Here is a 24,176-nt window from a genome sequence, read left to right as displayed (position 1 = left end):
CGGATTTGAAACTGTTTAGGAGCATAAGCGGGTGTCATAAGAAAAGATGAATATGTTCTGGTCAGGCATCAGTAGGGGATTTACAAAGAGAAAGCAAACTGCGCAGAAACGTTGCTTTTCACGGATGACCTAATTCACTGAAAGGCAACGTTTAAAGTAAACAAACGCCAAGAGGAATTTGCCTGTCTGGAAGAACATTAGAGCACTTCCTCACATCCATCATGATTTTTTACACAAACAATTCGACCACTCACCAAAAAGTCTATAGAGTTAAATATGTGAGCTAAAAATCAAAGACTGAGCACAGCGCGTGCAGGGATTAGGGAGGTCTCCATGGAAACATCTCAGCAAAACGCGCAGGTGGATAAAACAGGTGCAGGAGGGTCAGAGCAGCCGCCTGATGTTTTTCTGCTAAGACACAGCTTATTTCTGTAATATGAGACACTTCATAACACTTTCTAGTGCTGATTAATAACTCACCTGTTGGTTTAGAAACTGTTGACATAAACCACTTTGTCTCTTCAACTAATTACCTGCTAATCTGTATTGGTGGTCTTTTCAAATCCGGTAGAAAAATGATTTTAAAAACATTCAAAGTCTTGATATCCGATGAGTTCGGTGATAAAATCCAGAACTGCAACTTTAATTCACAAACTACCTAAAGCTGACTTTTTACACAAACAAAACAGCCAATGAAACAAACATGTAGCCTAGAAATGACCTCCATAGAAGCCGATTACTAGAAGGCCGCAGGAGCAGAGCTGTTCAACCTCACAGGGCCTCGGGATATAAGGGGCATCACGCTTATATTGTTGTGATTGTTTCTGTTTCTGTCAATTATGCATAAAAAGGTTAAAGAAAAATATATTGATCTTTTTAGTGTTATAGTTTTTTATATTATGTCACCTCCCTATGAGAGGGGAGGACAGATAGGCTATAAGGGGATACAAATGATTACACAAACACTTTTACAGATGAAAGGAAAAGTACAAATAATAATAATAAAAAGATTTTCATTAATAGTTTCTGCACGTTAAGCATTTTATATATACTTCAGATTTCTTGTGCAAATAAAACGTTATGTTTAGTTTTAATTAAATTAAAACTCCACATTTTCTGAATTGGAAGCTGTGACTTTTAAACTGTTAGTATTATTCCACTCTATAAAAAAATTAATATGTGGGAAAATGTGTCCATTATCAGCCTGGTTTATGTGGCTTTTCCCTCCGTATATCTGATCCTTTCCAAAGCCTCTTCACCCATTATTTATTTCCAAGAATCATTCTCAGTGGTGTCTGTGAACCATTTTCCTCATATTTACACATTTTCATCGGTCCCCGGTGTAAAGAATTCAGGCTGTGTGGAGAGGAGTGGATAATAAAACGGTTTAAGCACAAATTAACATTTATTCATGCGCAATTACACATCCATATAAAAGAGCAGTTAAGGTAAATCCCATCACATTTTGCTTTGTGGCTTTATTGAAAATTCTATAATCAAAGTGAGGATTTCTTAATTCACTGTTGCACTGTTTTTTAAAAGAACAATTAAATACATTTGCTGACAGCAAATAAACTGCATCTATTAACCACCACTTAAATAAAAGGTTTTAAGTTTTGTGTCTGATTACAGCGAGAGAGGTGTGTTTCTAAATAGGCTTGAGCAGCAATATTCTTTGGAGTTTCCCTTGTACGCTTTAGAGTCATTTGTTCCACTGTCAACAGACAAAAAAAAATCTATGACATTAACAACCTAACTTGGAGGAATTGTTTTTGTATTAGTCATGTCTTATAATTCCTGAAAAACTTAGCTAACTAAGTGGTGCTTTTTAGAACAAGGTGCCATCATTACAGTTCACTTTCAGTTCCGAATAACATCTTAGTGGTTTATAGGTAGGAAATGCTGCTTCTAAATTTGTCCAAAACTAAAAATAAACAAACGTAGAAAATAAAGCCAGTCAGAGTCTTGATTTAGCTATTTCAACATATATTCTTTTTTTAAATAAAGTGTTGAAAGTAGGCCTATACGCTCTGGGTGCGGTATAGCTGGCGTGTGTGGATTAGATGTAAGCTAATCTAGATGTGAGCTGGGTAGCTTCTAGAGAAGTGGTGTGAAACCTGCGCAGGGCTCTTTGGACCCTCTGCAGTGGCTCTTAATAGGGGCTAAAAATAACAAAGAACCAATGTACTAATGTAACAAATATACTGCAAAAATGATCTAGAAATAAGTCGAAATCTCTTAAATTAAGTGCATTTACCCTCAATTTAAGTAGGTAAATAAGATAATTTGTCAACAGAATGAAAATTTTTAATCTTAACATAAGGTATAAGGAATGTAAATGGTCTTGTTCCATGGCCAAAGTGTCTCACTTGCCTCAAATCAGGAAAAATAAAAGTACTTATTTTAAGAAAAAAATGACTTACTGGTAGATTTCATTTTTTTCCAGTTACCAGGCAAAGAACCTTTAGTGTTTTTTTTTTTGTTTTTTTTTTTAAATAAAGAATATTATTTTTCCAACATAAATAAAAGAACCAGAAATAGATTTTTGGAGTCATTTTTTCTTTTAATCTGCTTAGGAAATATGCATTTATTGTTATCACTTTTTTTTCTTATATCAAATGATATCCTAAATTAGAAAAGCTTCATCCTTAGGAAATGTTTTATTTTAGAAGCTAAAAAGATTAACTTTGTTTTTTGTGTTTTTAAGGATGGCAACAGATTTCCTATGGTAAATATGTAACAAAAGTAATATGCTTTGTATTATTAAACAGTCAAATAATAAAGGACTTCTACTTAGCCAGACTCGGAGCAAAATGGCTCTTTGGATAGAAAAGGTTGAAACCCTTTATAGACGGATGCAGAAAGCATTTTATCTCCTTTTATCTCAGGGCGATGCATAACATCATTAACTGAGCGTGTGTCATGAAATGACTTATAAAAAGCATTGATTGATGCTAATTCAGGCTGCAGAGAGGGGCAGTGCGTAGCACTGCTGCCTTGCAGCAACAAGGTTCCGGGTTCAATTCCTGGCTTGATGGATGATACTAATTCAACAGCATTTATAATAAAAATGTCATCTGATGAGTGTCTACCGTACATTTGTCTTCAACCTGTGATAAAACACTGCTGAGTCATAATAATTCAGTACAACTCAATTCAGGATTTTTTTTTTTCTATTCAAGTTTATCAAATAACACAGGAAGCACTGATTTTGATTACAACTGATTTTATTTCCTACATTAAACCGGGATTTACTTAAAATGTTTTATTTACACGGATAAATCAAGAGAAAATATAGACAGTTAAGCAAAGGATGATCCAAATAAATGAATTTACAACAAAAAGCAAAAGTTCTACTCCTACAGAATGCCTCTAAATGAAGGTCACCACAATGGAGCCGAGTGGAATGCAACAAAGCAGCATGCTTCATTAAATGGACCCTTTTGTTCTGACGTCAACCTGTTTTTCTGATCATTTCAACCTGCATCACTTCTACAGGACGGTCAGCTTTCAGTCAAAATGAAAAATAATTCAATGTTATTTCAACAGGTGATAAGAGAGGGAAGAGATGCAGGATTGTAACAAACATTAAGAATAAAGGAAGAGAAACATAATAAATAAGAAGAAGAACACTTAAAATAAAGGATACAAACATTGAAATATACAGACTGTAACAGAAAAAGGGTTAGGGTGAGAAAATGAAGGACTGTTGGGCAGTCAGTGCATCAAAGAAGAGGGTGATTTTTAGCCAACTAAACTAATAATTGTTCTCCTGCTTCCTTGTTAAATACTCATCAGATTTTACATGGTGTGAAGGTAATCAGAGGAGAATGGAGCTTCTTTAGATCGCTGCTGAGGATAGCGTTAGGATCAGATCTGCCAAATCCACTTATTTGTTTTTTTAACACACTGAGCATAAAGTGGAACTTTAACTAAACTTTACAACCCCCCCTCCACATGCGGATTCTTCTCCACCTTCGTCTTCCTCAGTGAACCAACTCCAGCGCGCTGCTGGAGAAAGGCAGCACGCCGCTGACGTAGTAAGCGATGCCGAGGGAGAGGAGGGCGATGACCACCAGCAGCAGAAAGACCCTCCAGAAGCCCAGGTCCTCCACAAACTCCTGCCAGGTGGTGCGGAAGCTGGACAGGACGCCCTCGCTGCTCTGCAGGTTGGGGTTGAGTAAAGAGTGGCTCTCCATGGCGCTGAGACACAGAGCAGAAGGATTCCAGAATGGGTCAGTTTCCATTCTGCTAATAATTAAGTCGGTGTTTCTTTAAGGGTATGAAGATAAACATTTACCCGTCAATCTTGACAGAATAACAAGCACAGAAACTGAGCCTTTTGGCCAAAAACAAACAGAAAATACGTTATCAAAGTTACTCAAGGTTTAACCCTTCATTGTTCAAGTTATCTAGAACACCACTTTGCAGCAAACGAGGTAAAATGTTGAGGTCAGATATGGTCTGCTGGATCCACCTGTCTTAAAGCTGAGTGTAACTGCTTCCCAGAATACCTCCAGTTGCCTACTGTGTTTATAGCTTATCTACTGTAAATTTAGTGCAACAGAATTAAAGGGATATTTCAAGTTTTTGGACATGAAGTTGAGTGAAACGTTCACTGTCTGGAGCTGAGATGCAACAGTGTCACTACTTGTACTGAGGCTCCTGCTGAGGGAAACGGCCGGTAATATACCAGAGAAAAGCGTTAGTAAAACTATGCGTGTGTTTTGTTAGACATAAAATATTTGAAATAGTCTAAAACAGAGAGGTTAGTGGACCGCGGTCTACTAAGACACACCTGATTTAAAACCCTCCATAGCATCCAGGACCAGGCTACACGTGATACAAATTAGCCAATGAGCTGCTGTCAGTCTGGGTTGCTGCTGCTGCTACTTTTAGACACAGCAGGCAAACCTGTTTTTAGCCTGGCGAGTGGGAAAGAAGGAGAAGATGATGAGAAAAAGAGAGCAGAGAAAGTGTGGACTGCTCTAAGAACTGCAGTGAACTAGTGATAGAAAAGGGAAATGGTGTGCTCAAAGATGATCCTGCACATTTAGAGGATGTTTGGCTCAACCTGCTGCTGTGAAGCAGGATTCTCCACCATGAACAGAATCAAAAATAAATATGGATCCAGGCTCAAAATGAGCACCTTGATATGTGCTTTAGAATGGCTTTGTCCCCATTCAAACCAGGTTTAAAGCCTTGCAGGGCAGCATAAAGCCCACTGCTCCCATTAAGCTAGAAAAATAAAAAATAAAAAGGTCAGTTCAGGTGTTTTATAAAATATGGGAATCAGGAAATTGTCAATATACCGAACTGAACCATTAATGTTCTCTACTTCAAAAACACTTTAGATTTTAAAATGGAAAAATTTCCAATTTTTTATCTATTATTTTAATTAAAAAGTCAATGTTTAAAATGGATGCATAAAAACCTCATTTTATTTTAGTGTTAAATTATGTTTAAAGTAACCGATTATTAAAAAAAATCTCTCCAGACCTTTACTGGTTGATGATTTTCTTTATTCGGACCCCACTGATTTTTAATTGGTTACCTCTGGTCTAACAAACACACACGTATGTTTATCAGGAGTTTTTCTACAGTACATTACCAGCTGTTTCTCATTGACAGTAATGACACAGCTGCATCACAGCTAAAGACCACTTTATGTCCAAAAAGTGGAACTATCCCTTTCACCTATCTTTCATGTCTCCTTCCAGACAACAAAGCATTTGCTGACTTCTGCAGATCGAGTTTAGCTTCTTGAATTATTACTGAATGCTCATTGCAGCAACAACACCTGTTTTTTAAACATCTGAGGGAATTTAATAGATGCTAGATCAGTGTTTTAATTTCCCTTCCAACGACCACATATAGTTGGAAGCAGATGTTTTAGATTAATGAACAGACTGCACTGTGCAAAAGGATTCCCACATAAAGGATTCCCACTGCTGACTGGTGGAAAGTACGAGAACAGGAGAAGAATGTTTCAGAAGGGGAAGAAGTGATGAAAAAGGACCCACATTGCTTCCTGTTCTTATTAAGTTAACTAAAAAAAACGCAGCTGATTTTAAAAGGAGCTAGCTTTACCCAAACAAAAAGCTTATTATCAAAACTCCCTTCTAATTTCCACCAATATAGTTGCCCTCAGGCTAACTTCCTGCCTGCTAGCATGCTTACCTCTCGCTGTCGGCCATCTGCATGGTCTCCAGCTTGGAGTGGGCCCCCCTATTGAAGCCTTTCACTTCCTGTTCCTCCAGACCCTCCAGGAGGCGAATGGCGTCCTTGTTGACGCCGCGTCTTTTTGCCAGCACCAGGGGAGTGGATCCATTGTGGTTACTGGAAGACAGAGCAGCAATCAGACAACAGAGAAACAAGAGGGAAACTGACAAACCAGCGTTCCCCCAACCTTTTTTATATACTTTTTTCTGTGCGGCCCAGTACCAAATGACCGACGGACCGGTACCGGTCTGTGGCCCGGTGGTTGGGGACCGCTGCGTCAAACAATCCATCCCAGCTTTATTTGGAAAGCACTTTCTCGAAGGACCAAAGTGCTGTACAATGAACCGACATAAAACCATTACAGGAATTAAATACAGTGAATCCTTGATTATCGGGGGGGTTACGTTACAAAAAGAACCCGCGATAGGTGAAATCCGTGAAGAAGAAACATTTATTTTTTTAAAGTTATTATACAATGAAATACTCCATACAACATTGAAATCAAGGAACAAAAACTTTTTACAGGCCCAAGCATTTGTTTAACAAATAAAAGTACGGTATAAACGTTGTTGTTGTCTGTTTTGTTTTTTTTACAAATAACTACTGCACTGTACTGTAAAATAATATAGTTATCAATAAATAAGTCATAATTTTAATCATCAATACGAACTGAAGAGTTAAACCGCCCCGCCGTGACGGATTGGAACGGGAGAAAATGAAAAATGATTATGGAAAAAAATACAAAGTACTGTAGGACAAATAGTGACTGACGTGTACAGTACAGTATTTCACTGCTGTTCTGACGGAGCCGCTGCATTCTGACTCTGCTCTGCTCTAAAGCCTGCGGTGCAGGTGTGTGTTTTTGAGAGAAGAACATAGTTATCGGTAGTTGTTGTCGCTCTTTTTTCTTCTGGGCCAAAAGATCCTTATAAACCGACATGCCACCATCGATTATGTTTGACAATAAAGTTTGACAATGCATGATGCAAATCCGTGAAGCAGCGAGACCATGAAAAGTGAACCGCGTTATAGCGAGGGTTCACTGTACATAACAAAATTAAAATCAGAACTATAAAACCTATAATAACAAAAAAATTATTTATCACAGACCAAAATAAACATCTCTTAAGTTTTGAAAGCCAAGGCAAAAAGATTAGTTTTTAAAAGCGATTTAAAATCGGACTTTTTAATTTGCATTTTAGGACTGAAACAATCGGATTAATCGATTATTGAAATAATCACCAACTAATTTAGAAATCAATTAATCGCTAACGGGAGTATAGAGACTCTAAAACATGCCTTTTGCTGACAGAGCAAAAGGCATGTATATAAAAATTCATCAGACATCATGCTCTATCCACAACTCTACAAGTGGAAAATTTGAGTTTCACATGGTTTCATTTTTACGAAATGAAACCATGTGAAACTCAAAGCTTGTGTTTTGTTTTTTCTTTTCAACAGTAGGCTGACAGGAAAGGGGGAATGAGAGAGGGGGAGAGACATGCGACAAAAGACAACAGGTCGGATCCTCGTCGAGGACTAAGGCCTCCATACACGGGTCGTGTGCGCTAACCACTGCGCCACCTGCACGCCAAACTTCCTTTTAGTTTTAGGCACCTGAAGAAGCAGCTGATAGGCCGAAGAAGCAGCTGATTGGCTGATCTGAGTGAACAGGAAGGTGTATGAAGGTGCAGCAACTTGGAAAGATGGAGCAAGACCAGGGAGCAACTTAAAACCAAATAAAAAAGCTTTTAAAATGAATCCTAAAATGTACAGGAAGCCAGTGTAGTGAGGGTCAAATGGGGTAAATATGCCCATATTTACAAGTGCTAGATAAAAGACGTGCAGCAGCATTTTGCACTCTTTGGAGTCCAGCCATGCTGAAGGCACTAACCCCCAGATAAAGTGCATTACAATAAACCGGCCAGGTGGTGATGGAAGGATGAATTATTGTCTCTAAATGATTGTTTCCTTTACAGATCAATGCAACTTCACATCTGATTGTGTTTGTGTTAACGCTTTGCCTCAGTAACAGGCAGCACACATTCAGGCTTAATCATCCGTTTAGTGTTACCACCCTGCTGATGTTATCTTTAACTGTGGTCCCTGCTGCCCTCAGGGAAATGCTTCACAGGATTCGATGCAGGCCCAGCAAATTCTGCAACACCTACTTCCACTGCCATCAGATTGCTGAACTGTTGAAAAAAATCTCTAAATCATGTCACAGACTGCATAACTCCAAAACACTGCATAATTGCACCAGAGAATTAGCTCGTTTAACCAGTTCAGGTGAAAATCAACCAAAAAATTAGGCTCTTAGCTGATCAGAAAAAAGGAAAACACATTTAACCTTTCAGGTTTAGCACAATAGTCATTCAGCAATTTCTTTTCCAACCACAAAAGAGACTATTACTCAATATTTGATCATGTGAAACACACAGATGATGCCTTTCCTGCCAATAAATGAAATCTCACGGCAGAAAAAAAATATTGTAGGGGTTTAATCTCACACGTTTCACTTTGTAGTTTTAAAAAAACAGCTTGTTAGCTTATTTAGATTTTTTTAAACGTGTGGAAAGGAGTTAGTGTCTGTATGGGGCTACTTGCCCTCTTCATTATACAACCTATAAATCCGCCTTTAAAAGCCTCGGTCAGACTATGGTAAGAACACCTTCCATTGTGTTATTCTATTTAATACCTTAGATAAAAGGAAACATCATCCTTAATCTAGAGGGATTAAGGGATAATCTCCAAGTTTTAGAAACCATAAAACAAACATGCTTTGTTCACAGAGTGCAAACAAAGCAAATCTGAGACTCAACAGTCAGGGTGAGAAGTAAAACCACAAATCTACTCCTATCCTAGACCATGTGTCCTGAAGCTATGGGGAAACTAGATGTTTTGATGAATCTAGCTAATAATGATGGACTCATTGGATCATAGACATTATACACGCAGACGCCTCTTTGGACACTGTCGGCAGCCATCTTGGATGGGACCAAAGTTCAGACAGCTGCTGTCAGGATGAATAGGAGGCGCCTTAGATCTCATTTTAATAGTATGGAAGACGAGTCAGAGATGAGTCACAATCACTTAAAAGACCAAAACACATTTTAAAATAACCTTTCAGTTAGATTACACATATTTATCAGATGAGATATATGCAGCAATATATTTAGAAAAGAATATTAATATGATAAACACAAAGCTTTATATTAATATACGATTATGTTTTACAAATATTATATATCTATATAGTAACTATTACTATTCAGTATGTTCAACGATTGCTGTTTGATAATGACTATTATGATCTATAGAGGAACATTTGTTGTAACGTGATTTTACAAAAGAGAGCAAAGTTATTTTGTTTTGTTTTTATTACGTTTATAGTCAATTTTTATTTACTTTTCGTCATCGTCAAGACTTTTTGTCAAATCACAGTGAATAGTACATTTATGTTGTGTCTAACTAAAGGCTTCTTGTCCATATAAGTTTTTCTTCCAAAACTCCTTTTCAAACTAAGGTATTTTTTTTCATTATCTATGCATATGTTAAAATTTGTTCTCTGATCAGTTATTTTGCCTATATATATATATACATATATATATATACATATATATACATATATATACATATATATACATATATATATATATATACATATATTAGGGGTGGAACGTTTCACAAAATCCACGGTTCGGTTCGATTCACGGTTTCGTTGTCACGGTTTTCGGTTCGGTTCAGTTCGATATATGTTGATTGTTACACCGAAATCCCATAAAAATGTATGAAATTAATGAAAAAATCTCCCAAAAAATAATGGATTGTAATTATTTTAAATGATCCACGGAAACCCTGGATCATTTCCGTATGTTTTGCTGCTTTGATTTTAATCATCTCACGCATGCTCTCTACCATCTCCAAGGGACTCAGAGGTGAGTGGACGGAGGGAGCCACAGTGGGGGCTGTAGGCTTTGCTTTGAGCAGCCGGTCTGGAGCGCAGCGGGGCGGAGCGGGGGTTACTGACGGAGTATGAGGGATTTCGGGGTTAGCATGACATGTTGGTCATGTTGCTGTTAGCATAAACAAAACGTGTTGCACAATGCTTGCACACTGTTGCACTTTTATCCACAACTTTCTTTCCGCCGTCATCGTAGGTCACTCTAAATGCAAAGCGCTCCCATACAGCAGACCTATAAAGTGCTGCTGGCGCGTCTTCCAACTCCTGTTCTTTCCCACTCGCCAGTCCGACACAATTCTCCACAACAACTTATTTTTTTCTGCTACACCCAGCTAAGCTGCTTCGCTTCTTCTTCTTCTTGTTTAATACTGGTGGTTGGCTTTGGACGCAGTACCGCCACCTTCTGCTCTGGAGTGTAATCGCTTCCTCTATGAGAAAAAGGAGCAGCGCATGAACCGAACGAAACACACGCGAATCGAACCGAGACAGTCGGTTCGAACGATTTTCATAAATCGTCCCATCCCTAATATATATATATATATATATATATATATATATATATATATATATATATATATATATATATATATATATATATATATATACACACAGTTTTAAGTATCCATGTCCTGTCTTGGTTTGTGTACCCATGCCTGTGCAGATTCTTGTAATATATGTTTTTGAGTTCTGTCTCGGCCTTCAGGGTTTTCATGCTTGTGGTTTTTGAGCTGCAAAATTAATAAAAGAAAACAAAAAAAAGAAGAATGTACCTATAATGAGATAATGTGGAGATCAGCGCTGTTCTGATCCAGATTAAACTCCTGTAGTTTCCCTACATTATTAGTTCCATGTGTGACCACAGCGGTTACTTTCAGCCCTGTTTCTACACAGGGATCAGAGGCAATAAAAGTATTAGTCACATCCCACAATGACTGTGTAAGAGATCATAACAGTTAACACAGATAATAGGGACCTGCATGTTGACCGCAATGTCAAGATGTAGAAATCATGACAGAGTTATTGATCTGTTACAAAATAAACACAGTTGTAACATAAATGTCCTGTTATATGGTTGGAGACAATGTTTTGATTATTGGAAGTGGATTTAACAGATTTTACCACCAAATCCTGTCACCTCCCTCCATCAGTGATACTGTTATCTTAACATATCAGTATGTTATTTCTGCCTTTATATTGGCTTAGACTAACGTTATTGTTGTACAGCATTTCAACAGTGAAAGGAACAATGAAATTGACATGCCGCAAGTAATCTCTGTGTCACACCCATACAGGTGAGCAATTACCTAAAGCAAATATTTGTGCTACTACCTTAAGTACACTGTAAGCCTAACAGGTGTGAAGGATTTATGAAAACAAAAATTAAACCATTTAGCCTGGAGAAAAATCTATTAAAAACCTTCTAATTAAAGACAACCAGTGATAACAAACCAAAACAGACAGATTTATGGAAAATACACGAGAACATCAATAAATGCTTCAGTTTTAAGGTCTAATATATTTTTAGACATTCTGCAGGAGCATATACACAACCACCTCTTGCATTTTTGGAAATTGTGGCATTAAGCAAATTAAAGACACAACCAGGCAGCTATGTGTAACACTTGGTGATGGGATTATATTACACAAAGGATGTCGCATGGCCAACATGAATAAACAGCTCCAGGCTCAGCATGAAAGCGTCTAACCTTTGGCATGGTTCACAGGGTTTGTGCCAAGGAAGATCCCTTTCCTTTACTAAAGAGTAACTGAAGCTTAATAAATTTGACTTTGTTTAAATAGACAGCTTTCATGTCTCCTATGTGTTCTCGATAGAAGGAAAATCACTTTAAATTAAAGCTGCTACACTTGAGTAACTTTAAGAGCAACTTTAGCCTTTTTTTTTTATTCCATGAGAAAACTCAAAAGCTGAAAGAAGCACAAAATATCATTGTTCCCCTCTCCAAAAAAAGAAAAATACCATTTCTTCCACATCCAGTAGAGTGGAGTTAAGCACAGTGAACAATGATTTGCAAACCTGTTTCACCGCTTTTTCAATTCAAGTCCAAACTCGACCTGCGTGACATCAGGACCCTACATGCTCCCAATGTAGAGAGTGTTCTGACCAGCTGTCTCACTGTGTGGTGTGGAGGCTGCAGCGCCTCAGACAGGAAGAAGGTAAGGAGAGTGGTGAGAACAGCAGAGGGGATCATCAGGCTCCTCTTCCCTCCATTAAAGACATTTCCTCCCAGTGCTGCGTGTCCCGAGCCCGTAACATCATAAATGACCCCTCACACCCCCACCACCATGGACTGTTATCCCTGCTGCCCTCTGAGAAGAGGCTTCGAAGCATTGGATGCAGGTCCATCAGATTCCACAACAGTTTCTTCCCCACTGCCATTAGTCTGATGAATGTTCTGTAAAATTGGTTATTTTACTGTATTTTATTATATTTAATTACTAAAAAAACTTAAATATTAAAACTTTAAATATACAGTCATATGTTTATATTATTGTTTTTTTATGTATTTTTTTTACTGTTGTCAAGGCTTGACTTAAAAAAAATGAAATTGTCTAGAGAGCTGTTCTTAACGTAATTTCTTTTTGTTTACACTTGTGCATACAAAATGACAAAATAAACCTGTCTAAGTCTCTTTGGATAATGATGTTAGAGTTTATAAGGCGTCATGAAGCATTTGCCTGTACTGATACTGTGTCAATACTGTGTAACTGAATACTGGCACCTGCTGGACATTTAAAATCACTACAGTCAGCCCCTTCACAGAAACCGATTTGATGACCTACAATATGATTTAAAGGCACACTATGCAACTTTTTTGAGTTAATTAATGTGTTCCATAACGTTTTGGATGATTAAATGAGTCATTTCAGGTTGAACAAAGGTATTCTCGGCCGCCCTGGTGGTCTGTGGGGGAAATACCGCACTTGCAATTGCAGGAGCACCGACCCGCGCCCACAGGCTCAAAAGTCTCGTGAGAGTCAGTCTTGCTTTACGGCGAGAACTGCTACACGCCCCCAGTTAAAAGCATTCTCGTTGCTAGCACAGTGGCGATCTTTGTGCAGTGCTACTTTCACACCGGACGCAGCAAAAGCAGCAAAATCGTGTCTGCTGCTTCATTTTTGCTGCTTGTACCAGTTAGTTGTGACGCGCGGCTGAAGCAGCTTTGCTGCTCTGGCTGCGCGGTGCAAAAGTGTGTCTGACGCGCGTTGGGCGGAGCTTCACTATCCTTTCTCTGCCTTGCAGCTATATTTGCTGTGATCAGTGGGAATAAAGTAGTTTTAATATGTGTTTCAATGAGAAAATACACCTGAAAACGTAATCAGTGCCGTCAGTTCATTAATATTATTATCCTGCCTTCAATATTTTTTCTGACGGAGCCGCTCAGACCCCCACATACCAGCGGTGCGCCTAGGAATCCCTTCATCAGCAGCCTCTGGCCAGGTCGCCTCCTCGCGGTTCACCGCGGCAGCTGGTAGGTGTTTTTCATCTAAATAATCCAAACTGCATATTCTGCCAGCAGATTTCTGCATTTTAAGTTAATATAGGTGTCAATAAAATGTTTAAGAGGAGTGATCATAGCCTCTGATCATCAGCGCTGTGTCTCTCTCCCTGCGTCAGATGATTAAACGCGCCTGACGCGCTGCTTCAGCTGCTCAGACGTGCTGCGCCTGCTGCTCAAAACGCGCCGCGGGACCTTTTGCTGCGCCTTGACGCGCGTCAACCATTGACTTTGCATGTAAACTCGCTGCTTCTGTCGCGCCAGCTGCGTCCAGTGTGAACGCAGCATTAGTCATTCGTTGCGTTCGCCTGTCTGCTAAGCTCAAAACAACCACGCCTGGCTTGACGGAGAAACCAGGAGAACAGCTGTGCATATTTACGACAGTGCACTTTTACTTTCGCCCTCTGGGGGGAGCCTCGCTGGAAAATCAACACCGGTTGCATAGTGTACCTTTAAGCCATTTTTTTTCTATAATGTACTATTTCATATCTTCCATTAAATTGAAAATATGTTTAATATTTTTAGATGCAATCCATAAATAAGAGGAAAATTTAAGGGAACATGTGAATAAGGATGTTTGTAGACTAGGATTTATTTATTTATAATAATAGTAATAACTACAGTAAGAACAGCAAACTAATAGTCCATTTGAAAACACTTTAAAGTCATATAAGTAGAGAGATAACTGAGAGGAACAGGATGGCACAACAAGAAAGTTAAAACAAGTATTAGATCAAAGTGGTACCATGCAGCTGAAACCTTTCTTTTACCTCCAGGCTGCTCCATATTTCTTGATTAATTTGAGAATAAACTGCAAAAGATCAGAGATTTAATTTTACAGACGCGCTTATAAACACAGTTTAGCGCATCAGTCAGTTCGAAACAGCTCCTGTCAGTCACCAAACTTTCTTAAAAAGCTACACGCACCGACACAGGGTTATGCTGTTAGAGCTCAACAGGTGCCGCTGCATCAGTGCTGCTGGACGGATTACTACTGTCAGCTGTAGCAAATGGAGAAAAGCGAGGAGGAGGGGAAAAGCAGAGAAAGAAGGAGAAATAATGAGCGGTGACTTTGTCAAACTATATAAAACTACACATTAGTGCTCCTCAAGGAAACACACGTTGAGAGCGGACGAGTTGATATGTGCTAGTTTTGGCGGCCATATTAGCATTTTTATCTCCGTGCAAGCTGCCTCCAGCTTAAATAAGATTATAGATTTTAGAAAATAGATATGTCCTACCACACTTCATGCTGACATGCAGGCTGTACTGGGACTCAGAAATTCAGAAGTTAATGTTTTCATCAGATTCATTTTAAAACGGCTCCAACTTCTGTGTTTAGTTGTAATCCTTTTTGGATTTTTGAAAAGTTGAAGCATTTCTCCATAGATCTAGTTTAATCCTTTGTGTTCAGTGGGGGATGGAACTTTTTAGTACAGGTACAGGTTTAGTACAGGTTTGTAAATAGAACAAATGCATATTTCTAATTCTAAGTTGTTTTTTGTGAATAAGTCTTTTAAAAATGAATCAGATACAAAACACATCCCATTAATCTGCTTGTTTTCACTTCAAGCTGTATGAACTTGTTGTCATTTGTAAATGCTCATCTGGAGAATTCACATCTAATTGCCAAAGAAAAAAAAAACTAAATATATATAAATTCATTTCACAGGCAGAGGGGAACAGTCAGGTGTGAAGCCACTTAAACTACGTTCACTCTTCAGGCCTTGATGCTCAATTCCGAAATTATTTATTTATTTTTTTAAATCCGCTCCTTTTGTTTGGTCATTCACATTTCAAAATAAAAGCAATTTTTTTGTGATCTTCTGTGAGAACTGCATTCACTCAACTTAAGTGTCCTGCATGCGCAGCAGTGGACGTTTACATAAAGAAACATGAATGGTAGTACTGGAGCTCATCTTGGAATCTTTAATTTATTTCCCAACTTCAGCCAGTGCATTAACAACACAATCCTTTCAAGAAGGTTGAAAATAAAAGACTCAGTCATGCTTGTTGTTTTTCTTCCCACTTCTAGGTATTAATGCCGTTCAGGTCGGATGAATGAAAATTCGCCATTCAGACAATGGGTAGCATTAGAACTAATAAGATCTGTGTTGTTCAGACTGTCATGAAAAGATTAGCTACAGGTCGCATAGGTTTTGGATGCAACACATCTGGCGCTACTCAGATCCTAGTCATCCAGCCAGAGCTCCAGAACCACTAATTTGTGGCAACATTTAAAATAGCACCACAAAAAGAATACAATGATGCATAGGTGAATGTTGTTCAGCATTTTATCAGGCAGTTTCTTGGTCTTGAATCATACTTTTGGTTATTAGAATTTGAGTTGGACTACAGTTAGACAGTGCATACACTGCCTTTGTCCAGGCTTAAAAAAATATATATACATATTGGCTGATATAAGTCTGACTAAGTCGGCCTTTAAAATTCTATAGACACACTGAATGTTATTTTTTACTTCAGGAGGTTTTGCACATGCACACAATGCTGGAGGGCAAAAAGTTTGTTTTACTAGCCGGGTCTTGCTAGTCATTACCATCCATCACACTTATCCCAAGCAGGGTGGCGAAGGGTAGCCTGGGTGCCATTCCGAACTTAGTCCCGCCCACAAAGTTTGAGGTCGGGGAAGTTCGGTCTGGCTCTGCTCCATAGTAGCGCGAGTATTATCGCCCACTGCCAAGCGATCCAATCAAATTGTCAGGGCGGGCTTTATACCATGATGGACAGATGATCAACAGTCACGTAATCAACCACGTGACCAATGTGCGCTTGGGTGACAACAATAATGGCTGCCGCTGGAGAGTTGAGGTGAGTAGATTCTGCTATTAGGTCTGTTCTAGAAGATATCGACAGCAAATTAATTTTAAAAGAGGAACAGAGAAACGCGATCAAGTCTCATCTTCTTATTCTAGGCGTGCAACTGCACGCTTAGATTTTTGTGGACAACAACTATGCCTCGCTTAACATACGTCACGCACTCCGTTGCTCTTATTGGTTGTAGGTCTATCCAATTGAGTCCAGAGGCATTTTTTTTCCCTGATTCATTCGAAACACGCACCATAATCACAGCTCTATGGAGCAGTATCAGACTCATATTCTGACTAGAATTGAGTCGGACTACGTCAGGCTAGGCGAAGGGTGCTGGTGCCCATCTCCAGCTGTCTACAGGTGAGAGGCGGGGTACAACCTGTACAGGTCGCCAGTCCATCGCAGGGCAACACAGAGACAAACAGGACAAACTAACATTCATGCACACACTCACACCTAAGGACTGGGGGAGGAAGCCGGAGTATCCGGAGACAACCCACGCATGCTCAAGGAGAAGCCTGAATTGGCTATATAGCAATGAAACAGCTCTTATAATTGGTAAAAAAAAAAAACTTTTAGATGTTTTTCATATGTCTGATAATTCATTATAGGGTCCATTCATAAATGTATTATTTATTATCCCTCTGGTAAATATAACTTTAAATCTAAATATGCACAAGGTATTAATGTTACAAGGGCAACCGTTACTCTAGCTGGTGCAACAAAAACCAAACATCGGAAATGAAATAATTCCCTTTTACATGTTGAATAACCTTATACTAATGATACAAATATCCATGACAGCTTTAAAGCAAAAACATCCTTACCAGATATCAATCTTTAACCCGTTGGACACCAGGAACTGGATCGTATCCACATGGCCGCACAAATGCAGCGCTGTGTTTCCATGGTAATCCGTCGCCAACAGATCGGCGCCGAACTTGTGAAGCAGACGGCATATTTCCACGTTCCCCCTGGCGGCAGCTAGGTGGAGGCCTGTGCGTCCGCGGTTGTCCCGGATGTTGGGGTCGCAGCCCGTCTCCAGGAGCCTCTTGGCAAACGGCAGGTCTCCGTCGATGCAGGCCTGCAGCAGAGGTACGCTGGTCTGCGATGAGTCATTGATGAAGACATAGGACATGTCCGAGTGGGTGTCAGAAAATTCCAGCGTAACTGCAATCAAAAGGGGTGAATTTAAACAACATTAAAGGGAAGCAAGAAGAAGACAAGAAAGATAGAGGGGAAAATAAAAAGACTTGGAAGTGTCACAGCAGCTTAGGCAGCAGGATAAACAGAAGGGTCACTTTGATGTATTTGTGATATGAAAGCAGTTTCAGCTTCGATATAACAAGAATAAACATAAAAGTTCTCTATCCTTTTTCTGCATATGTGCATATGACGTTTTTTTTTTACTTATCCTCTTTCCCAGATGTATAACACTAAGACTTTTCTAGACTGTATCCTGTATATGCTACTATAAGATTAAATACATAGAAAACAGGAAATGTGGAAAAGGTCAGATTGACTTACACATACTAAGTCAAAATAAGCCCAGCTATGGTTGTTTTTTTGCATAAATTGACCTGAACTGTGCAAACATGAACCAAAGTTGGGGTTACTTTATTATTATTTTTTTTTAACACATAAACCCAGCTCCAAAACTGAAAGGGCGGCACAGTATTTTCCAGAGTGTCTGTTAATGTACAGTAGCCACTGCTTATTATTCAACAAATGACTAATTTGTTTAAGAACAAAATAAATTAATTATTAAACATATTAGATTTAAATTACAACTACAGCTTTGGATTTCTATGACAGATTAATTCTTAGGGCATTTATATTTGAGTTCTTATGAAATATTAACTGACTGGATGGCTACACAACCAGGTGACAAAAAAAAGTTGCTTATTCAAAACATTTTTAGTAGAACAGTTTAAATATGCTAAGAAAGAATTGTACTGTCTGTAAATATATGAAAAGTTGTCTAATATCATAAAAAAAGAGATGTTTTAAGGATACTTGGAAATTAAATAAAAAAAACAGTTAGTGAAAATTTATTTTGAAAACAAACATGTTAATATGGTGACACTTTTGGCTATTTTGGCTCCCGTAACTGTTCAGCAACCTGAATCATCTGTATTAAACAGACTAGAGTCAATAGTTTGTTTGAGTAGGTTGTTACCAGCAGTTTATCTCTGACCTACCAAGGGTACCTGACTTGTTAACTTCCAACTAGAGCTGTCTGATTTCTAACGACTAATCTTTCCACAATTTTTTTTCCCGATTGGTCGACTAATTTTGTCAACTAATAATAAAAAAAATAATAAAAAAATCCCCACTCTGCAGTATAGCCGCTGGATGTTGACGGCAAGTAAAAAGTTATGAATCCTCATACATAAGCTCGTTCTCAGTCTGGTGCCGTGTCGTAAGAGCAAAAATTACTATAAATGCGCCAGCATAGCGTTGTTCAACCTTTATTCTGTATATAACAAAATAAATATCAAGGAGTTGAACTCCAAAGGTACAGAAAAAGCTGGAAAATTTGATTATTATGTAGAAGGAAAAGAGAGCGAGCCCCTATCATTATTGCTGCACTAAAACATTTTCTATGAACTATGGCGAAAAAATTTATAATACCACAATTTCACTTGAAAATGTTAAAACCTGCCAACGAAAAATATTCGAATGTATATTCTGGTACTTGCAGTTTTTTCCACAAACCTTAACAACTCTTTATAATCACTTCTACAGTCACGGCCAAAAGTATTGAGAATTACACAAATATTATATTTTCACATGATCTGCTGCCCTCTGGTTTTCATGTGTGCATGTCAGATGTTGTCATCAAATACAGAAATACAATTGCAATCATATTATGAGTAACAAAAGCTTTTAATGACAGAATGAGTTAATGCAGCAAGTCAATATATGCGGTGTTGACCCCTCTTCTTTGGAAACTCTGCAATACTCCCTGGCATGTTCTCAATTAACTTCTGGACCAAATCCTGATTGATAGCAGTCCATTCTTGCACAATCAATGTTGCATTTTGTCAGAATTCCTAGGTTTTAATTTGTTCACCTGTCTCTTGATGATTGACCTCAAGTTTTCAATGGGATTAAGATCAGGGGAGTTTCCAGGCCATGGACCCAAAATCTCTATGCTTTGTTCCCTGAGACAGTTAGATATCACCTTTGCTTTATGGCAAACTGCTCCATCATGCTGGAAAAGGCATTGTTCATCACCACACTGCTCTTGTACGGTTGGGAGAAGTTGCTCTCGGAGGACATTCTGGTACCATTCTTTATTCATGGCTGTGTTTTTAGGTAAGACTGTGAGAGAGCCGACTCCCTTGGCTGAGAAGCAACCCAACATATGAATGGTTTCAGGATGCTTTACAGTTGGCATGAGACAAGACTTGTGGTAGCGTTCACCTCGTCTTCTCCGAACAAGCTGTTTTCCAGATGTCCCAAACAGTCGGAAAGCGGATTCATCAGAGAAAATGACTTTACCCCAGTCCTCAGCAGTCCACTCCCTGTACATTTTGCAGAATATCAGTCTGTCCATGATGTTTTTCCTGGAGAGAAGTGGATTCTTTGCTGCCCTCCTTGAGACCAGGCCTTGCTCCAAGAGTCTCCGCTCACAGTGCGTGCATATGCACTCACACCTGCCTGCTGCCATTCCTGAGCAAGCTCTGCACTGCTGGTAGCCCGATCTTGCACCTGAAACACTTACGACACGGCCCTGGCAATTTCTGGTCTTTCTAGGGCACCCTGGAGCCTTTTTGGCAACAATGGAACCTCTCTCCTTGAAGTTTTTGATGATGCGATAGATTGTTGACTGAGGTGAAATCTTTCTAGCTGCGATTCTCTTTCCTGTTAGGCCATTTTTGTGCAGTGCAATTATGACTGCACGTGTTTCTTTAGAGATAACCATGTTTCACAGAAGAGAAACAATGATGCTTCTTCTTCTTCTATTTTTTTAATGGCGGTTCGCAAACAACTTATAGGTGCATTACAGCCACCTTGGCCATGAATGTAGATGCTACAAGTGGCAGCAAGAAATCCCCCAGAGTACTAGCAATAGTAGCTGAGTAATGCTGCGTTCACACCGGGGGCAGCAAAAGCAGCAAAATCGCTTCTGCTGCTTCATTTTTGCTGCTTGTACCAGTGAATTCTGACGCGCGTCTGAAGCAGCTTTGCTGCTCTCGCTGCGCGGTCCAAAAGTGGCTCTGACGCGCGTTGGGCGGAGCTTCACTATCCTTTCTCTGCCTTGCAGCTATATTTGCTGTGATCAGTGGGAATAAAGTAGTTTTAATATGTTTTTAAGTGAGAAAATACACCTGAAAACTTCATCAGTGGAGTCAGTTCATCCAGATTACAATCCTGCCTCCCACTGTTATTTCTGTCGGAGCCGCTCAGACCCCCACATACCGGCGGTGCGCCGACAGAAGGAATCCATTAATCAGCAGCCTCTGGTCGGGTCGCCTCCTCGCGGTTTACCGCGGTGGCTGGTAGGTGTTTTTCATCTAAATAATCCGATCTGCAGGCACCAGAATAATAAAAGCGAACATATTCTGCCGGCAGATGTATATATTTTTAATTAATTATGCTTTAATAAACTGTTTAAGAGAAGTGATCAGAGCAGTCTGTGTCATCAGCGCTGTGTCTCTCTCCCAGCCAGCTCCCAGATCAGCTTCTCTGATTGGTTGACGCGGCGCGTCGAGCAGCAAAAATTCAATTTTTCCATCTCGAGCAGCAACGCGTTTGCGGCGCGTCACGCGCGTCAGATGCCAAAACGCGCCCGACGCGCTGCTTCAGCTGCTCAGACGCGCTGCGCTTGCTGCTCGAAACGCGCCGCGGGACCTTTTGCTGCGCCTTGACGCGCGTCAACCATTGACTTTGCATGTAAACTCGCTGCTTCTGTCGCGCCAGCTGCCCCCGGTGTGAACGCAGCATAACACAGGATATACATGAGCAGCTAAGAGAAATATATTTATTATAGGGCTGCAATGATTATTTTGCAAATCGATTATTTTTTCGATTAACCGATTAATAATCGGATAAAAAAAGGCTCATTAAAAAAATACTTTTAACAAAATGAAAGAAGGTGACACTAAATCTTTTCCATTTGGGGAGTTCAGGATAGAGCATACTGACAGATTTAAAAGATATTTTAACTAAAATGCAAAATGTTGATACATTTTTCTACAATCTTGATATAATTACTGCTCTAAGTGGTTTGCTCTGCCAGCTAAATGTTTCGGAGTCTCTATACTCCAGTTAACAATTAATTGATTACTTAATTAGTTTATGTTTATTTAAATAAACAATTAACCACGATTAATCGTTTCAGCCCTACTTTATTATTAAAAGCATAATGAAGCATATCATCACAATAATAATATTTCAAAAGTATAACACCTCTGAAAATGTAAAACATTCAAATTACAATTTACTATAATTTCACCACATATATGGCACACTAATCAAGCATGATAGTAGAACATAAACAGTATACTTAAAGTGTACAAAGTATACTAGAAGCTTTTCCACTTTAACAAGCAAAAGTAGACTAAATACGCTTACAATTGTGCTTCAATATCAATACTCCTAAAATATCGTCAGTGCAAAATTAGTTGTTAAAAAAATAGCATGCTTTAAGTTCACCAATTATGCACAAACTTCAAGTAAACAGATGATAATTCTTGCCTAAAACTGCAGACCGAATATAAGTGGCAATAAAACAACAATCCGGGGATGGACAGTTACTGTATGGGTTATTTCCATTCTGAAATAAGCCTCACATTTTCTGTTATAGTCATTTTCCATCATGTGTTTTTATTTGATAATCTGTATAGATGATCAAATGCTTTAGTTTTCATCAAATGCAAAAGCCACGCAGTTAAAATCAGTGCAGCACTGTATGTTCTGTAGCTTAATGTTTGCTAGCCTGCAGCCACATATGTATTGTTATATACTGGATCATTCATCAGTCATTGTTAGAATATTACTGGTATAGTTTTTATATATCTTAATTATCTCACTCATGTCATAGCTCGACCAAAGCCAGCTGCTAAAAACATATATCTAGCTTAGTTTCAGTTTAGCCTGCAAGCTAACTGTTAGCGCATAGGTATTAAAACAATAATACGTCGCCCTTTAGACCTATGTACATTTGAACATGAAGTTATTTATATTTACACTTTGTTATCGGTCAGTCTTGCAACTTACCTGTTATTATGTTTCCAATATAGCAGAAAAAAGTTCACGTCGCCTGTACCTAGCTAACGTTGCTTCTGAACACAACTGGATCTCTAGAACTCTATCGCCACCTACTGGTCCGGAGTAGATTGCGTTAATGGCAAAAAACAAACACACAACAAAACAAAACAAAACATAAAAAGAAGCAATATATTATTTATATAATAAAGTTGTTTTATTTATTTATATAATATATTATTTTTAGAAATAATAACAATAATAATAATAAGAACTATTATTATATAAAAACTGAAAGTTTACTTGATAACAGACTATTGATCAAAGTGATCAAGATCAACTGCTGTAACAATGCTGTTTCCCTACCTGTCCTACCTGTACCCCACCACATGAATTTATTAATATATATATATTTTTTTTTATTTCTTGAGTCTCTTACACACACACACACACACACACACCTGGCCCTTCCCTTAAATGATACCAGGATCACATTGGTTTGTTAAAAACTTTCAACAGAAACATTATTAAAAAAATAACAACCTGTAGAACAAATTATCCAGAAAATCTGCAGCAGATCTTTTATTGGGCTTTGGCAATGTGTGATAGCATCTTTTAGCAAGGATGGATGAATGAAATGTTTGAGATGGCCAGTTGCCCAGGGTGGCACTGGAAATCTGGAGGCAGGGAGCTAAATGAACATCTGATTATTAGCAAATTTGTGATCTTCAATTTAATAGATGGATAATTAGATTTCCACATAATGCCATATGGTATGGATAATGTTACAATCATGATAATTAAATCAGTATTTTAAAATAACAGTCTGCATTTATTTAGATTTTTCAGATCTGATATCAACATTTTCTGATAAGCTGAAACTGTTGAGAGTAAAATATGAAATGGGGTAAAGTTCTGCTTTATTGTTTGTATCAAGGGTTCCTACAGCAGTACCAACAAAATAATCCCCAGGCATCTATCAGTCTGTTTTTCAAAGTTTATTAGGAAATATGTGAGCCCCCAAAATACATATTACAATAATACACCACGATTTACCTTTCTTTTTTGTCTGGATCCCCTTTGAGGGAAACCACATTAAGTTTCATTCATTTCAGTTTTTTAAAAGATGGTGCTGATTGTGACATTTGATTTTAAAAAACGTATAAATCAGTGGTTAAAACAATAAAAAAGATAACCATTTTTCATAAAAATGTTATGTACACAACATTATATAATCATTACCATCCTTAGTAAATGAACCCAGGGGATTTTATTATGACACAAGTAAAAAATAATTACAATCTAGATTACAAAAAAAAAACAATCTTTATTGAAAAAAAAGAGAAAAGTGAAATGTTGGCAGTACCAGATGAGAGACATGCTAGTTGAAGTCACTGTAGTGGTTACATGAACAGAAGTTTTGCAAT

General features: G+C 38.4%; 1 protein-coding gene across 1 annotated transcript; it reads right to left on the bottom strand.

The window, feature by feature from the left end:
- Positions 1 to 3,209: 3,209 nt before the first annotated feature.
- On the bottom strand, positions 3,210 to 22,867 carry ankrd46b (ankyrin repeat domain 46b). The gene is made up of 4 exons (XM_038305252.1): positions 22,762 to 22,867; positions 17,361 to 17,703; positions 6,181 to 6,339; positions 3,210 to 4,203 (listed from the first exon to the last, which is right to left on the bottom strand). The coding sequence occupies exons 2-4, from the start codon at positions 17,669 to 17,671 to the stop codon at positions 3,987 to 3,989; spliced, it is 687 nt and encodes a 228-aa protein (XP_038161180.1). The 5' UTR covers positions 17,672 to 17,703; positions 22,762 to 22,867; the 3' UTR covers positions 3,210 to 3,986.
- Between the last annotated feature and the right edge of the window lie 1,309 nt (positions 22,868 to 24,176).

The sequence above is a fragment of the Cyprinodon tularosa genome, unplaced genomic scaffold (genome assembly GCF_016077235.1).
Source record: "Cyprinodon tularosa strain WSP-4 unplaced genomic scaffold, ASM1607723v1 ctg553, whole genome shotgun sequence".
Lineage (NCBI taxonomy): Eukaryota > Metazoa > Chordata > Actinopteri > Cyprinodontiformes > Cyprinodontidae > Cyprinodon > Cyprinodon tularosa.
This window is presented reverse-complemented; position numbering and strand designations above follow the sequence as displayed.